Here is an 18,139-nt window from a genome sequence, read left to right on the forward strand (position 1 = left end):
GGAAGGGGAGGAGGAGGAGGAGGAGGAAGGGGAGGAGGAAGGGGGAGGAGGAAGGGAGGAGGAAGGGGAGGAGGAAGAGGGATGGAGGAGGGATGGAGGAAGGAGGAGGAGGAGGGAGGAAGGGGAGGAGGAGGAGGAGGAAGGGGGAGGAGGAGGAGGAAGGGAGGAGGAGGAGGAGGAGGAAGGGGGAGGAGGAGGAGGAGGAAGGGGGAGGAGGAGGAGGAGGAAAGGGGAGGAGGAGGAGGAGGAAGGGGGAGGAGGAAGGAGGAGGAAGGAGGAGGAGGAGGAGGAAGGGGGAGGAGGAGGAGGAAGGAAGAGGGGAGGAGGAGGAGGAGGAAGGGAAGGAGGAAGGAGGAGGAGGAAGGAGGAGGAGGAGGAGGAAGGAGGAGGAGGAGGGAGGAGGAAGGAGGAGGAAGGAGGAGGAAGGAAGGAGGAGGAGGAGGAGGGAGGAAGAGGAGAGGAGGAGGAGGAAGGAGGGAGGAGGAGGAGGAAGGAGGAGGAGGAGGAGGAGGAGGAGAGGGAGGAGAGGAGGAGGAGAGGAGGAGGAGGAGGAGGAGGGAGGAGGAGGAGGAGGAGGAGGAGGAAGGAGGGAGGAGGAGGAGGAGGGGAGGAGGAGGAGGAGGAGGAAGGGGGAGGAGGAGGAGGAAGGAGGGAGGAGGAGGAAGGGGAAGAGGAGGGAAGAGGAGGAGGAAGGAGGAGGAAGGGGGAGGAAGGGAGGAGGAAGGAGGAGGAGGAAGGAGGAGGAGGAGGAGGAAGGGGGAGGAGGAGGAGGAAGAAGGGGAGGAGGAGGAGGAAGGAGGAGGAGGAGGGAGGAGGGAAGGGGGAGGGGGAGGAGGAGGAGGAAGGAGGAGGAGGAGGAAGGGGGAGGAGGAGGAGGAGGAGGAAGGGGAGGAGGAGGAGGAGGAAGGAGGAGGAGGAGAGGAAGGGGGAGGAGGAGGAGGAAGGAGGAGGAGGAGGAAGGAGGAGGAGGAGGAGGAGGAAGGAGGAGGAGGAGGAGGAGGGAGAGGGGAGGAGGAGGAGGAGGAAGAGGAGAGGAGGAGGAGGAAGGGGGAGGAGGAGGAAGAGGGGGAGGAGGAGGAGGAGGAAGGGGAGGAAGGAGGAGGAGGAAGGAAGGAGGAGGAGGAGGAGGAAGGGGGAGGAGGAGGAGGAGGAAGGAGGAGGAGGAGGAGGAGGAAGGAGGAGGAGGAGGAGGAGGAAGGGGAGGAGGAGGAAGGAAGGAGGAGGAGGAGGAGGAAGGGGGAAGGAGGAGGAGGAAGGAGGAGGAGGAGGAGGAAGAGGAGGAGGAGGAGGAGGAAGGGGGGAGGAGGAGGAGGAAGGAGGGAGGAGGAGGAAGGGGGAGGAGGAGGAGGAAGGGGGAGGAGGGAGGAGGAGGAAAGAGGAGGAGGAAGGAGGAGGAGGAAGGAAGGAGGAGGAGGAGGAGGAGGAGGAGGAGGAAGGAAGGAGGAGGAGGAAGGAGGAGGAGGGAGGAGGAGGAGGAGGAAGGGGGAGGAGGAGGAGGAGGAGGAAGGAGGAGGAGGAGGGGGAGGAGGAGGAAGGGGGAGGAAGGAAGGGAGGAGGAGGAGGAAGGAGGAGGAAGAGGAGGAGGAGGAGGAGGAAGGAAGGGGAGGAGGAGGAGGAAGGGGGAGGAGGAGGAGGAAGGGGAGGAGGAGGAGGAAGGGGAGGAGGAGGAGGAAGGGGGAGGAGGAGGAGGAAGGGGGAGGAGGAGGAGGAAGGGAGGAGGAGGAGGAAGGGGAGGAGGAGGAGGAAGGGAAGGAGGAGGAGGAGGAAGGGGGAGGAGGAGGAGGAAGGGGGAGGAGGAGGAGGAAGGGGGAGGAGGAGGAGGGAGGAGGAGGAAGGGGGAGGAGGAGGAAGGGGGAGGAGGAGGAAGGGGGGAGGAGGGAGGAAGGGGGAGGAGGGGAGGAGGAGGGGGAGGAGGGAGGAAGGAGGGAGGAGGAGGAGGAAGGGGGGAGGAGGAGGAAGGGGGAGGAGGAGGAAGGGGGAGGAGGAGGAAGGGGGAGGAGGAGGAAGGGCGGAGGAGGTGGAAGGGGGGAGGAGGAGGAAGAGGGAGAGGGGGAGGAAGAGGAAGAGGGAGAGGGGGAGGTGGGGACAGCGGAGGAAAAGCAAACTCAGAACAAGATTCCAGTGAAATGGCTTTTCTATGGAAATAATACAGTTACACTTTGTTTTTGTTTTTTCTTTGATAGGTCGTGGTAAGAAAAGCCATTGGAAAACGAATATAATGTGCAAAAAGAATAAAGTGGTAACTCCTATTGCAGATACATGCTCGGGCATAGCCTTTGTATTTTAGGAAATTTATTTTCGATTGAGACTTTCCTTTATCTTTAACTCTTCGGTAATTCATATTTGGTTCACTCCCCGAGACTCTCTAGCCATCTCTCGCTCATGCGGTTTCCACGTCAAGGACCCACCGGTCGTAACGGGCGGTTTCCCCGGATCACAATCGCTTTCCGCGGCGATCTTGCCTTTGGATCAGAACAAAAACAATCGGCAGGAAAAGCAGAAAGCCCAAGTTCAACCCTCCACGTCAATCCACACCCATTGACTTGACAAACCTTTGACCTTTTTCCTCTTACAAACAATATCTGACAGATTCAAGTGAAGGGTGGAACTAACCAGGCGAGCCAATGATGAAGTCCAAATTCTTCGTTCCCTAAACCCCAACAATCCTTTTATAGAACACGAATAACAGCAGATAGGCAGCTGTGGAACGAGTGGCCAAATGACCTCACATCGATAGACTTGAAAGACAAGGAAAATTTTAATAAATAAACATGCTACACAAACTGGGGGGGAGGAGAGGGGGGGGGACATCTGTTCCTCAACTCCCAAATGAAACCGATTCACGTACGCATTTTGTGGATATATTATGCAGCGATTGCATTTTTAAACGGGGTTTTCAAGTTTCTTGGGGGCCATTCACAAAGCAGATGCTACCCCCAAATTGGCAAGCATTGGTGGACTGAAACACCAATGTATTTATTTTGGCATGACCCTCACGTCCATAAGGAGAAATCGTTTCAATGGTGGTCAAGGTGAGAAGTGCTGAGAAAATATAAAACAAAGCACCATCATAACATCCCTTCCCAGAGGCAATGAAGTTCACGCAATGACACGAGAACTGCACCAGCACTCACGATGGATGCTCTCTTGCTTTCTATAAGGGCTGGCACCATCACACTCACGCTAACGGCTGGCACCATCACAAAGTTCAGATGCCAGCGGCTATGGTCACTCATCGTCGTCGTCGTCGTCTTCACCATCCGAGAGAGTGGTAGGCGCACGGTGTGCCATGCGCCGATAGGTGTCCAACCAGCGATCCAGCATTTGTGCGATTAGTGGCTGGCGGTGACGCGGCAGAATCTGACGAGCAACTAGCAGGCCACCTTCTGTAACGCAGCAATCCAGCCAATCTCGGAGCAACCTCTCGTGTTGCTCTTCACTGCCAAGCTGCAAATGAGAATCGGTGACGAGAGAAAAATCAGCACAAGACATTGTATTCCTAACTCCATACAATTTTTGTTTCATTAAATTGCTTTGCAGGTTGGGAGTTCAACATCAACATGGCAGATCTTACAAATACCACAGCTACAAAGCTACTTGATGCCGACGACCTGGCCATCGAAGCTGACAAGAGCTTCGAGCAATTGGAGAAGACCCTCAACCAAGACAAAGATCATGACCAGCTATTACCATCACTGGAGCCTCCAGCTCAATACCATAAAAACAATCCACACAACCTAACACCTCAACAACCAGGAAGCAACAGGAGAATTCCGTGTCACACTGAATGTAATTGTGCTTCTTTACTCTCCCACCCCTATGTATCTACAAATCCAGCTGGACAGAACCTTAATCTTGCACTGCCACTCCCAGAAGAAGTGGTATCTACAAGGGTCAACTGGGTGCGCAAACTCTGCAGACATTACTGGGGCGCTTACTTTACCACTCTGCACGCATCTACACTTCCACTAATCTATGCCCGTTCAGAATACTGCGTGTCGGCATGCAGCCGAAGTGCACATGTAAGGAAGGTCGACACCCACCTGAGCTCCCTCCTCTTTGGGGGTCACCACAGGCTGCCTTCACCCGACTCCATTGCAACACTTTCCAGCCCTAGTGGGCATCCCCGTCAAGAGAAGCTGCAATTTGCCAAGCTGCTCTGAAAGCTACTCAAAACACTTGCAACCCCCTTACGTACCAAGATAAACAGTGACCTCCATGCCCAATGCCTACCTAGCCGTAAGCAATTCATCAGAGTAGCAGTCACATCTGGGCAACAATCAAACCCGCAAGAAAACGCACAATGATAGTTTGAGAATCGGAAAGACCTCTCGAGTGGATAAAAAGTGGACAGGGAGAAGCTTCCTGTCGCTATCGACAAGAGGCAGGAAAGCCGTCGGTCCTTCGTCGTCCTCATCGGTGGCGGTATTGGCACCAGCTCCAAGACTGCCCAGCCCATCGTTCTCAAGGGGCACCAAAGCGGAGAAATGTCCACGTGTGTACCCCAATGCAATGGGGGACTTGCAGCAGAAGCCAGGTTCCCAGAGCAAAGGCAGATAAACACCTAGAAGCAGGACGAAGGAGGAAAAGACATGGTAAACCAAAGTTGTGATGGGAAGAGCAGATGAAGATAAAATGAAACAAATAACTGCTGCAGCAGATGAAAGAGAGGATTTGTGGAATCAAGGCACTTGGGTAAAATTGAAGTTGAAAGAAAAGCATCTTTCGGAACAGACCCTGAAAGCGTGCATATCCCAGAGTTTCTCCTCGAAAGCTCTTATAGAACTTCACGCCATACACGATAATGGGGCGGCGCAGAATATGTGCCAGGACGAAGATGTGCGTGTGTTCCAGGCTAGCTCCAGGCTGTGGAGAGGGTATTTAAGGAAATGAAGATTCAATTAGGAAAACAGAACGGTCTCATTGGAAGCATGCTGTTCAAATAGACAAAGTTAAAGTCACTACTTTGACGACAACAAGAGAAGTCCATTTAATACAGGTGAGAACCAAGCATACCAGAAGAGATTTAGAGGGGTAGGGAGGGAAAGAGGGTGGAGGGGAGGAGGAAACGGTAAAGGATGATGTCCCATCGATAATCTTGCGTGTGCAAATGGCAAAAAATATTTCGGTGGAAATAAATACAATTTGGCACAAGTCTGACATCCGAAAAGATCGATATTTCATCCTTCAAGACAAAATACCGATCAGGTACATTCTCACAGCAGGTTCCACAACACCCCCTTTAAATCACTCCACCTGGCTGGCAAGAGAAAGGATGAAGGACCAGTCTTCTTGCCACTGGTCCTCACGCAGGGAGAACCGAAGGCCGAAACTCTGCGAATACCACGACTCCCAGTCCTTCCAACGGGTGAAGAACCTACAAACCAAAATACCATCGATCAGAATTCTTCAGGGCCTTTCAAGTATCATGGAGCAAGGCAATTTGAGGGCAACAAACACCAACTTCCTTTACACAAGACACCACCTATTCAACAAATGTGCTTTGTGAAACGTAGTTTCGTTTTGTCCGACTACTCTGCTATCTTTAATGAGTGAAGGATTGCAGCTGACTTCCTCAAAAAGTAAGAGCTAAGTAAAGAGACGTTCACAAGACTTTGGAGGCACAGTTCCGAATTTCTTGTGCTAAGATTCCCTCAAGTTAATGGGCATAAACCATTGGACGTCACATTTTTCGGACCTGGACGTAACATTTTCGAGCTTGCATCCAAGCCCATATCGTTATGCCATGTGACCGATTGCCCACCAATGCGAGCAGTCGTGCAGGCTGTCACGCAGCGCACCGCGCAGCACGCAGTCCTTGTCGTCAATTCCCCAGGTGGCTTGCAGGACGGAGTCCAACAGACAGTCGCCAGCGGTGCGGTTCCACAAAGCGTACAAACGCGAATCCAGCCGCTCACAAAGCTCCAGAGACCAATTGATGATCGGAGATTCTTCTTCCAATTCTGCATTTACACACACACACACACACACACACACACACACACACACACACACACACACACACACACACACACACACACACACACACACACACACACACACACACACACACACACACACACACACACACACACACACACACACACACACACACACACACACACACCTATTGTAGAGTATGAGAAAATGATTCACCACATTCAGTTCATTTAAAAAATACAAATAAAGAAGAGGACTAAGATTCCAGAGCCTTTCCATTGGCCATGTGGTGAAGCTGGGCAACACGATATCACCATGAGAACCAATGGTACCCTCCCATCCACGAACCGAGCCTTCACGCATTCCACAGCACGAGGCACGGCGCAGGAAAACACGCACTCACCTTTCTGAACATCCCTGTCCAAAAGCTCATCGTAAAGCTTTACTTGCACCGCTGGAGGTAAATCCTCGATCTCTGCCAGAGGGCGGGGGTGGGAAGAGCAACAGGGCTGTCATTGTCACAACAACGGTTTCAACACCCACAGAGTAATGCTTACGAGGAAGCTCTGACAGAGTTTGTGACGGAGGATAGCTTCCGCTGGCCTTCCTTGCTCAAGGTCGACGGGTACAAGCAAAAATAACCCCGACATTTACGCGGGAAACAAGAATGCTGGGACGCATCATGAGAGCTATTTGATACTTTAAAATGAAGGCTGGAAGAGAGCCATACCTGCTGGGAGAGTGAAGGTGACAAACTCTGCCATGAAGTAACAGGGGAAGTCCCCTTTACGCTGCTGCAAGGAAGCGGCAACTTCACGACGGATTAGCTCCGTGAGCTCTGGGCAGACAAACGCCGGGATGCACTTCACCACGTGCTGGGACACCTGCGGTAGACACGTGACATCTTCAATCCAAGAAGCAAATACACGTATGACTGGATTTAATCACGAATTTGGACCGCCGGACACATAATCTCTGAGGAGCGACTGCTGCTGAAGCTGCACCACTAGATGTATGGGAGGAATTTAAATTCGGGACACAAGCAAACGAATCGATAGAAAAACCCATGGTTATTATCAAACGACATGATCTCACCCTATCATACTTAGCCTTGCACTTTTTGTCTCCTGTTCATTCTGACACACAAGGCAACAAAGTTCGTTCTACGTTTGAGTAAGAGACTGGTTCCTTGGAGGTCTTTGTTGATGGTGGTTTCCCAGGTTGTGTTGAGTCCTTCTTCTCGGTCGTCTTCCATGCGGTTGCCATGTCAAAGCCTGCTAGTGAGTTTAGTCGGCGTATTGGATGTCCAAGCTATGCAAGTCTTCTTTTTTACAAAGTATTAAAGGCATCGGGTTGCTCCGTCCTCTTTCTTACTTCCACATTGGTTATGAAGTTGGTCGATTTGATGTCGAGAATGTTACGTAGACATCTGTTGTCAAAAGCATCCATCATGTGACTTTTTCAATTGCCAGGTCTGTGCAGCATACAGAAGTGTTGAGCGAGACAACTACTGTTGTAAAGTTTGATTTTGGTGCTCAGGCTGATCTTCTTGCTCTTCCAAATATTGTCGAATCGCTTGAAGACACCACTCGCCTTCCCAATGCGACGATTAATCTCACCATTTCAACAGTTGAATCAATGTGGCTACCGAGATACCTGGAGCCTTTGACGTCTCTTAACTTGAAGCCATTCGGATAGATTTTAGCATCGTCATCGTTGGTTTGTCTCCCGAGACTCATCACTTCAACGTTTGCTCCAGTGACCTTCAGACCAATTGAGGTTGTGTAGTGTACAGTTTGGTGTCTGTCAGCATCTGCAGCTCATGCTCATATTTGGCTAAAATAGTGATCACTCTATCACTCAGGAAGAATAGTCAATCAAACTAACTAAACCTACTTATCGATTTTCATGGTCAGCCACCAGAAGAGGTTCAGTCTCTTGAACTTCTTGGCCTCACCATCAGCCATGATCTCTCCCAGGTAGACCATGTAGCAAAACTGGCAGCCAAAGCCAGTCGCTGACTGGGAATCCTCCATCATTCCAAGTCTCTCCTTGAAAAAAAATCAGAACTACTCAGTCTACAAGGCCTTTTATCCACATGTCCGTGGAGTCCTGCTCTCCGCAATGCACTCCATACTCGATGGAGGACGGCTCTGCAGTACATCGGTCACACACTTAATGCACCACACATACAGTGAGTGGTCTAAACAGACGACAAACACAAGGTGATAAATCAGGACTATAAGAGGGACAATTTAGAACGTCCCAATACGTCTCCGGTTGAATAGTAACGGTTACATTTGGTGTGTGAAGGTGGACATTATCGTGCAGTGAAGTCTTGCCCAGAAACTGCATTCCTGGCGATCATTCATTCCAAACAAGAAACTTACTGTTTTAAAGGACATCATAAAGGACACAAACAGGCATGAATAACTAATGTAACGTGTTAAATAAGGTGGTGTAAAAGATACTGCAGCAATGGCGGTAAACGTCCGGAAAAAAATATAAAAAAACCTTTATTTTATTTCAATTCAATTATAAACTTGAACTCCGTAGAGCACAAATTGCCTTCTTGGTACTTTCAAACCCCTTTAGTTTAGCAGTACTTGGACAAAGTATTGTCATGTCGAAGCAGACACCGACGCTGGACGGATGGACCAAAACTGGCTTTTCAAGGCATTGCGTTCGATATTACCCGATTTACCGTTCCCTGAGGTTGCAAAAATGAGCCAAAAATTGACTGCAACCACACACGGAGAGCACATGGCTGAGACACACTTTCTTACCTTTTAAAGGATTGCTTTCTTGCAAAATCGAACAGTTGTCAAGTATATTGATCAGTCGATTTTGTTATTCTGTCTGTTTGTCTGTCTGTCTATCACCTACAGGTCACAATTTTAAACCGATCTTCACCACATGGTAGAGTTTGGCATAAGCAAGAAGCCTATTGTTTTTTGAGGTCAAAAGGTCAACATAGGCCAAAGGTCAACAAATTTGTCAAATTTCTAAAATCCTCAATTTTCATACGATTGACTTGAAATTTGAAGAGGATTTGCATATCAAGTCACTGAATTGAATGAGCCAATTATATTCGAGGTCAACATCGACCAAAAGGTCAACATAGGCCGGATTTCTAAAATTGTCAATTTTCATCGGATTCACTTGAAATTTGACGAGGAGTTCCATATTCGGTCATTGAATTCAACCAATTGTTTTTGAGATCAATTTTGTTTCATGGATTTAGCAAGTATCGTGCTCTGCACGACGTCGTCTTCTTGTTTGTTTTTATATTGAAAAGTACAGGAGCAAGGGTCGACAAGACGCTATCATAAACGGAACAAACCAAGCGAGTCAAAAGACACATAGAGGGGAATGGAAATCTTCAAACTTTTCCACGAGGAGAAATAAAAGCTCAAATCCTAACCCACTAAGCACCACAGATCACACTTTTACAAACCAACAATAACGCAGGCAGGACTTCTCTTTTCTCTGAGGCATAGGGTGGACGCAGTTCAACATAATGCAACCCGTTTTAGAGAACAGGTGCAAGACGAGAGCCAGTAACAATGGTGCCCAGAAGAAGTCAAATGGGCACGAGCAGAGCCAACAATGAGTAGGCCTTCATCCAGACCACGTGGCCCAATTGTTACTTTTAGACCGAGGTCTCCTGGTCTGCTCTCAGTCTTCTTCCTCCAAAAACTCAGGGTGATCCCAGCTTGGGTTGTTTCCACACGAGACTTCCTCCTTGAAGCAAGGTCTCTGTTCAACTTTCCACAAGAGCCTCTCTGTTCTCTCCGCTGGAATCAGAAGCCTCGACACGTCCTCTCTCATCGACTCTCCGGTAGACTCTCAAGTTTTGACTCTCGTGCACCGAGTTCTCTCCTCACCAATTCATGGTCGACCCAGTCATCGTCTTTCTCACAGGTCCCGCTCACGGGGGCGGCCCCTATAAAAATAAATATACATCTTTTCTTCTGGGCTCTACAGCACACTGCACCGCCCACCATGGCTGGCAAACACTGGACAGAGAGATCATAATTGGCCGAGTTGTACAAGCGACACCTGTGCCACTGCAATAGAAAGTCCACACCGAGCCCCACCCACAAACAAGAGGGTTTGCATACATATATAATTAATTAGTATGTCTACCCTGTCTATAAATTACATACGCTGCCTCCTCAGCGTCACATGTAATAAACAATTACTCTGACAGAACCCTGCTAAATGGGAATCTAACCGACACAAAACACATGGATCATACTACACTTACAAGAGTCCAGCTGTCGATCCCTCCCCCTTCCATGTAACAATATCTCGAACAATCAAATTTACCGCTCGCAGATCCCTCTCAAGCCCACGTCCTCGTTTCTCAAGACTGTGCAGGGTAAGGTGTTCTATGAACTCTCGAGTTGAATTTCAAATGAGAATGAACGACAGTGTACTTACTCTAAATACTGAAATTTCATGCGTAGTAATCCAGTGATTATCCCAAATTAGCTGCTCAACACATTTAGTCATTGCTTGAGTGACAGTAACAAGTTCGATGCAAGAACGCTCAAGACTGCTCACCAATTAAGGGCTTCTTTTTTTTCCACTCTGCACCAATTAAACACAACGATGCAAACAATTCATCAACAAACTGTCAAGACAATCTCGTATTAATATCAGCTGGTGTGACGTTCTCATTAACAAATAAATTAATGATACACCTGTGCTGCACAGCAAATGTGACAATGTTCACTTTCAAAATAATATCCGGATCTGGATCGTCACCGAAATCAAATCAATTCATCCTCGTCACACACACAACCTGTCCACCAAGTTTCGTCTGTAACTTTTTGAGACATCCTGTTCACAGACAACCAAAGAAAGACAAACAGGGATGAAAACATAGGTAAAAGGTAAAAATACAAGGACCTCGTCAATGATGAACCGTCTCATACATTCAAGTCGGTATTACAAATGGCATTTCCTGCGCAATAATCGAGTGTGTCCCAAAAACACATCAACTATACAGACACTGGCCTCATGCCAGCAGATCAGACAAAAAAAGCAATCACCTTTAATCTGTGAACAGGGCAAACAACTTAATGATCAGGAGGAAAAAAAAACCAAACAACAAACGGCACACAAAATGGAAGGAGAGGTAGCCCACGTTGGCAGGTGCACTGCTGCAAGCAAAGAGCGTGCTCCAAGCTCGTCAATCTCCATCTCTCCCTCCCATTGTCTCCTCCAGCAAGGTGTGTGTCATGAGCACCTGTTTCTCCCCTCCATGGGATATGGGTGTGGCTTATGTTAAAGCTGCAGGTGTGTTGCACCTGGAGGTTTGTGTTTTAGGACATTAAAATATAGCGACAGTACAATCAGCAGCAAACGAGATAAAATACCCTTGTGGTTTTGGAAGACCCTGGGGAGTTACATCCAACACATAAAGGAACCCTGGAGTTTACATTCGATGGATTACTTTTCCCCTCGTATCAGTGGACAGGGAAGTGGGTTACGTTTGTGTATCAAGTTCAAATTCCTTTTGTAACCCCTCTCAAAATCTATTCTTATCTCTTCCTCCCCCCCCCCACCCCAAACCCCACCCAATCCCTCTTAATCTCTCTCGTTCTCCAAACCCCTTTTCAACACACAAACCCACATTTCATTACAAAACCAAAGGAACATCATCTGGTAGTGCTGGGAAACATACAGCACTCCACAGAGCAGCAAGGACTGCATGTGGAGGGGGTTATCGGAGGATGGTGTCCCCGAGTCAGGAGCTCGACCAATGGGTGTGGATTGACAACAGCCGTGCTCAAATGTGAAGGCAGTGCTGTGAACAACAAGCTGTGCCAGGATGCTGACCACATCTTGGTCAAGGGCTTTATAGGTCCGGATAGGCCAGGGCGGCTGAGTGATGTGTGCATCCAGGGAACCAGAGAGCCAGGAGGAGTCCTCAAGGACCGAGCCAAGTGAATGCGAGCAGCTGCGCAGACTGGCTCTGTTGAGAGTGTTCGAGCCAGCCGCAGAGCTCTTTCCCTGGACGTGCCAGCGATTACATACTGACTTACATGATCTTTCTCTTGCTTTCCCTATTTCGAATCGTTCACTTCGAACACACGAAAGAACAATCAACAATTGTTCACCCTCGACTCACTCAGAACTGGGTTACAGACTCACATTCATGATTTCCACGTTAGCAGGTGCACTGCTGCAAACAAAGAGCATGCTCCAAGCTCTTCAATCTCCATCCCTCCCTCCCATTGTCTCTTCCATCAAGGGGCGTCAGCAAGGTGCGTGCTCAGTGTAAACTAGAGCATTCACTACCCCCTTTAAAACTCGCATGTCATGTAATGGAGGAGTTTCCCAGAATCACCCTCGCTCCAGTGTAAACTAGAGCATTCACTATCTCCTTTACAACTCATGAGTCATGTAACGGAGGAGTTTCCCGGAATCACCCTCGCTCCAGTATAAACTAGAGCATGCACTACCCCCTTTACAACTCATGAGTCATGTAACGGAGGAGTTTCCCGGAATCACCCTCGCTCCAGTATAAACTAGAGCATGCACTACCCCTTTAAAACTCACATGTCATGTAATGGAGGAGTTTCCCAGAATCACCCTCGCTCCAGTGTAAACTAGAGCATGCACTACCCCTTTAAAACTCACATGTCATGTAATGGAGGAGTTTCCCAGAATCACCCTCGCTCCAGTATAAACTAGAGCATGCACTACCCCTTTAAAACTCACATGTCATGTAATGGAGGAGTTTCCCAGAATCACCCTCGCTCCAGTATAAACTAGAGCATGCACTACCCCTTTAAAACTCACATGTCATGTAATGGAGGAGTTTCCCAGAATCACCCTCGCTCCAGTATAAACTAGAGCATGCACTACCCCTTTAAAACTCACATGTCATGTAATGGAGGAGTTTCCCAGAATCACCCTCGCTCCAGTGTAAACTAGAGCATGCACTACCCCCTTTACAACTCATGAGTCATGTAACGGAGGAGTTTCCCAGAATCACCCTCGCTCCAGTATAAACTAGAGCATGCACTACCCCTTTAAAACTCACATGTCATGTAATGGAGGAGTTTCCCAGAATCACCCTCGCTCCAGTATAAACTAGAGCATGCACTACCCCTTTAAAACTCACATGTCATGTAATGGAGGAGTTTCCCGGAATCACCCTCGCTCCAGTGTAAACTAGAGCATGCACTACCCCCTTTACAACTCATGAGTCATGTAACGGAGGGGTTTCCTGGAATCAACCTCGCTCCCGTGTAAACTAGAGCATTCACTACCCCCTTTGTTTTCTGCGCATTTCTTTACTTGGCAGATACTGGACTCATGAACGCCACAATGTCTGCCCAAAAGACCTCGCCTGGCACCCGCTGGTGTGTGCTCGTGGCCATTTTGATTGGTTTATATTTCCTGCAGCAATTAGGCTTTCCTGATATTGAATCGAGAGTACTTTATATATTTCTGTGCCCGTTTTCATGTCCGTCTGTCCTTTGTTCCAGGATTCTCAGTTTTTGTCGTCCTGTGCCTTCTTAAAATAAACTGGTATTGGTGTGGTGACCGATCATTGCAGAGTTATCACGTGAAAAACGTTTCGGTACAGCTTCGATAGCAGCAAATTCACAGGGGAAGTTAAAATTGGTAACGTTCTCCACAAAGAGATAAACGGAATTAATAATTCTAACCACCCCCTCCAGCAGGGGTCAAAAAACACACACCACGACACATGTACAAGGGAGAGTTACAAGTCATAATGAACATACGAGTTTTAAAATATTGATTTTATTTGCACTTAGAACACTGCAGTCCCTGTGCCTGCCACACTTTTCTCATCCCCACTCCCCCCAACGATTAAATTGAGTCGAGAGCCTGATGGATGTATTGAACGTGGTAGTGGTGCAGCACAGGCATGATGGGCCAAATGTCCTGCGTCAAAGTCCCTTGTTAGGTTACTCGTATAGATGTGGTCACAAACTCCATCGTGACCAGCAGACATCTTCAGGTTTTGTATTTGTGTGCAGCAGAATCGAGTCTTTACCTCATGCAATGTAAAGACGGCACTTCAGTATTTTCCGTGAAGTACAAAGGAGGGAACGGCGACGAGAAAATCCAACATTGGACACCATTTCCGTATTTACCGACAAAGATAGTTGTTCTCCTGCCTGCTTTTCTGATTACGAACATATGGATTGTTACAAGAATACGGATTTCCGTACACATACGGAAGAGTTTCACCCATGCGGTTCCCTTTGTGGGGGGATGGATTTGCCGGGAGGGTAACGTGGGAATCGGAAGTGAGGATCCTACCTAAGTTAGTTGTCTCAGACGGCATCCGTGGTTGTTTGTTGGGTTATCTGCGGCTCAACGGCTTCAGGGTCAAAAGTCGGGAAGCGCGTCCAAGAGGCCACACGTGACCCGGACGGCAAACCCGTAACGACACATACAATGAAGGAAAGGTGGTTTATAACTCGACTCCCGCCAAAAACACCAGAATCAAATTAATTTTATCTCATTGACTTTATGATCCGTTTAAAATTTGCACACAAACATCAATGTAACATAGTTCAAATCCAGATGAAGGCAGCATCAATCTAAATATGAATAATGAGCTTCAAAAACCAGAGTTAATATGAGGGAAATTACAATTTGATTGTGGATTTCACAAAATAAATAATATTATTTTAAAAAAACCAGGCTGGCTCTCTCTCTCTCTCTCCCTCGACCTTCCGAAAGGATGTATTCTACCTGCCTCAACCTGTGGTACCAGTCCACACATGGCTTTGTCTCTTAATGCCCTCGAGACAACATATGGGCACACGTGAAAAGGAAGCTCAGGAAAAATACGACAAACGGAATAACAGAAATTATTTTTTTTTTTTCCTCTGACTAAGGGGTTATACTCAAAACGTCAATCGCACCTTGTTCCTCACTGTGGTTTCCGACATCAATGGCTTGAATTTTCTGCAGGACCCAGCACCTGGCTCCGTGCCACATTTTCCGCAGGACCCGGCTCCGGCTGCGTGCCGCATTTTCCGCAGGACTTGGCTCCCGGTTCCGTTCCGCATTTTCCGCTGTACCCTGCTCCCGGCTCCGTGGCGCATTTTCCGCTGGACCCTGCTCCGGGCTCGTGGTGCATTTTCCGCTGAACCCAGCTTCAGGCTCCGTTCCGCATTTTCCGCTGGACCCTACTCCCGGCTCCGTGGCACATTTTCCACTGGACCCTGCTCCCGGCTCCGTGGTGCCTTTTCCGCTGGACCCTGCTCCGTGGCGCATTTTCCGCTGGACCCTGCTCCGTGGTGCATTTTCCGCTGGATCCAGGCTCCGTTCCGCATTTTCTGCTGGACCCTGCTCCCGGCTCCGTTCCGCATTTTCCGCTGGACCCTGCTCCAGGCTCCGTGCCGCATTTTCCGCCAGACCCTGCTCCATTGCGCATTTTCCGCTGGACCCTGCTCCAGGCTCCGTGCCACATCTTCCGCAGGACCCGGCTCCGTGACGCATTTTCCGCTGGACGCGGCTCCAGGCTCCGTTCTGCATTTTCCGCTGGACCCTGCTCCCGGCTCCATGGCACATTTTCCACTGGACCCCGCTCCAGGCTCCGTGCCGCATTTTCCGCTGGACCCTGCTCCAGGCTCAGTGCCGTATCTTCCGCAGGATCCTGCTCCAGGCTCTGTGCCGCATTTTCCGCTAGACCCTGCTCCAGGCTCCGTGGAGCATTTTCCACTGGACCCTGCTCCTGGCTCCGTGGAACATTTTCTGTTGGACCCTGCTCCTGGCTCCATGCCGCATCTTCCGCTGCACTCGGCTCCGTGCCACATTTTCCGCAGGACCCGGCTCCCACTCCATTCTGCCTGGCTCAAGCTTCACATCTTGTTCCTTTTCCGAATATGTGATCATTTGACGACAATCCAAGAGATGGGTTTGTCAGCAATTTAGACGACAACAGGCAATGCATCCTCTATTAAACAAGCTTTCCTCATTCACAACAGGCACAACCAAAAAGGAACGAGCATCCATTGAAGACAAAGTCTTCGATATCTCCCGCCATAGTAAATGAGGATTAACAAACTTATATTCCCTAAGCGTGTGCAATATGTACGTGAAGTTCCCCCTTGATCTGTCCAGCCGTTCTGGAGAAGATTTTAAAAATTTATTAATTTTCATTCCAAGATGGCTGACGAACCATGTGACCTATCAATTAGAAAATATCAAAAGGCACCAGTTCACCACTTGCTTGATATGTGTACCAAATTTCGTAAATATATCTTGAGGGGATTTGTGGTTGAGCTCCGGAAACAAAATGTGACGGACGGACGGACGGACGGAATGAAGTTGGCAGGGAATAAAAAGGTGCAACAGGACTTTCAAAGTGGATTCTGCAAAAAAACAAAGAAAGCGATAAAACTGGCCCGTGTTTCATCTCAGGCTTTATTCACATGGGCATCAATATAAATACCATCATGAACAGCCAAGCATGGCCACACATGGGCTCACACATGCACACAGGGGTTTACGTGCTCACACATGGGCTTACATGTGCACACGCGGACTGACATGCCCACACATGGGCTTACACGGCCACACATGGCTTTACATGCCTACACATGGGCTTACATGCGAACAGAAAATCTTTTGCTTTTGTTTTTGGTATAACAAGATATACCAAGAGCCAAAATGAAATAGTCTAATCATCCGATCTCATGGTAGTGCAACAAAGCACATCCCTGTTATGGCAGAGAATAAAAAATGTTTTACCATACACCTTAGTGGAACAGTAACCATAGAAATAGACTTTATAATACTTTGCTTAACCAACTCTGAAAGCATTACTTATGTCAATAAAGATAAGCAGAGGAGAAAAACGACCTTCACCACACACCACCCTGACAACTTGGAACTTGTGCATTACCGTCTTCGTTACACGTAACAGAAACACAATTCCACATTGCCGTGCAATGAAGTGGATGCAGCTCAAATAGTTTATTAAATAAATAAAAATGAACGTGTTTATGAGCATGTACCATCCGGCATCAAGTGATCGCCCCAATGGTCACCAATTCATCTGCTCATCGTTGCTTAAACGCAACGATAAGGTCTCCAATGACACGATGTCTTTACAATTACATCGTACATTAAATGCAAGGTTAGAAATATTGGGACACACCTCTGTAAGCAGCATGGCCAGGATGTCCTGCTGCTGGAAGCGGATCGCTAGGTGCACTAGCGTATGCCTCTGGTCAAACGCGGACGGCCGACTAAGGAGTTGAGCCTCATCCGCCGAGAGCTGCCGCGCAATGTCACCTCCTGCCGTCTTGTATGCCTCGACAGCCGCAAAATCACCCTCTACCACACCTAACGGATAGACAAGACGGTCAGGAGTGTTCTCTACACAATATCACTTTGGTGATTACGTCTGCTCTCAAGATGGGGTTTCAGGTTTAACGAGGAAAAAAAAAAAAACCCCCACACCCTTCACCCCAGGTACATAAATGAGAACATGGCCCCCTTTGACAGATATATACATCTGAGAGTGTAAATATTCAATGATTTCAAACATTCATGATGAGGTGTAAATCGCTCGCACAGATAAGCTTCTTCAGAAGAAACTGCACTTCACATTGCATTGACAGATCACTTGCCCAAATTGCAACGTCGCCATCATATAGCAAAGGTGACCCAAAGTACCATAAAAGTATCTTCTTGGTTTTTTTTGTAATATTTGAAGTCGTCGTCGTAACAACATAATCAAATCCATTGATGCCAAATGAACGGCAGAGCAGAACTGGTTTCAAAGAGATCCAAACACCTTTCACATGGACAATTCCAGGTCACCGCAGACATGGTGAATCAAGGGGCCATGAGGACTGAATCATCGTGCTAGCATTTGGATAGTGACGAATGTATCAACTCAATTCAGATCGTTAAAGTGTTCTGAATATAGAGTGTTCTTCAAGGAGGATTTGATCCAAGTGAGGTGCGAGTGTTTCTTCCCTTTGGGGGGGGGGGGTGTAAAAAAAAATAAAAACAAGCCCTGTTTTCCCGGTTATTGATCAAATGGAAGCAATTCAAATGAAGTCGGCCTATATTTTCACTGCAGAGGTATTGACACTCGAGTGAAACATTTAATTACAAGTGTCACCATCCTCATTCACTGGAGCCAGAGGCAACATAATACTCGTTTCATCAATAAAACGTA

General features: G+C 48.3%; 1 protein-coding gene across 4 annotated transcripts in view; it reads right to left on the reverse strand.

Moving 5' to 3' along the window:
- Positions 1-2,275: 2,275 nt before the first annotated feature.
- The window catches only part of ZRANB1 (zinc finger RANBP2-type containing 1), a 54,553-nt gene continuing 38,689 nt past the window's right edge, over positions 2,276-18,139 (reverse strand). For all 4 annotated transcript variants that reach the window (XM_085870465.1, XM_085870475.1, XM_085870493.1 and 1 more), the window contains exons 3-10: positions 17,108-17,295; positions 6,671-6,824; positions 6,344-6,415; positions 5,765-5,963; positions 5,257-5,377; positions 4,737-4,866; positions 4,329-4,564; positions 2,276-3,447 (exon numbers count right to left, since the gene is read on the reverse strand). In XM_085870465.1, coding sequence (XP_085726591.1) covers positions 3,229-3,447; positions 4,329-4,564; positions 4,737-4,866; positions 5,257-5,377; positions 5,765-5,963; positions 6,344-6,415; positions 6,671-6,824; positions 17,108-17,295 — 1,319 coding nt within the window. In that variant the 3' untranslated portion in view covers positions 2,276-3,228. The remainder of the gene's footprint in view (positions 3,448-4,328; positions 4,565-4,736; positions 4,867-5,256; positions 5,378-5,764; positions 5,964-6,343; positions 6,416-6,670; positions 6,825-17,107; positions 17,296-18,139) is intronic.

Source organism: Eptatretus burgeri, chromosome 1, assembly GCF_056783735.1.
Source record: "Eptatretus burgeri isolate ZD-2024b chromosome 1, Ebu_testis_v1, whole genome shotgun sequence".
NCBI lineage: Eukaryota > Metazoa > Chordata > Myxini > Myxiniformes > Myxinidae > Eptatretus > Eptatretus burgeri.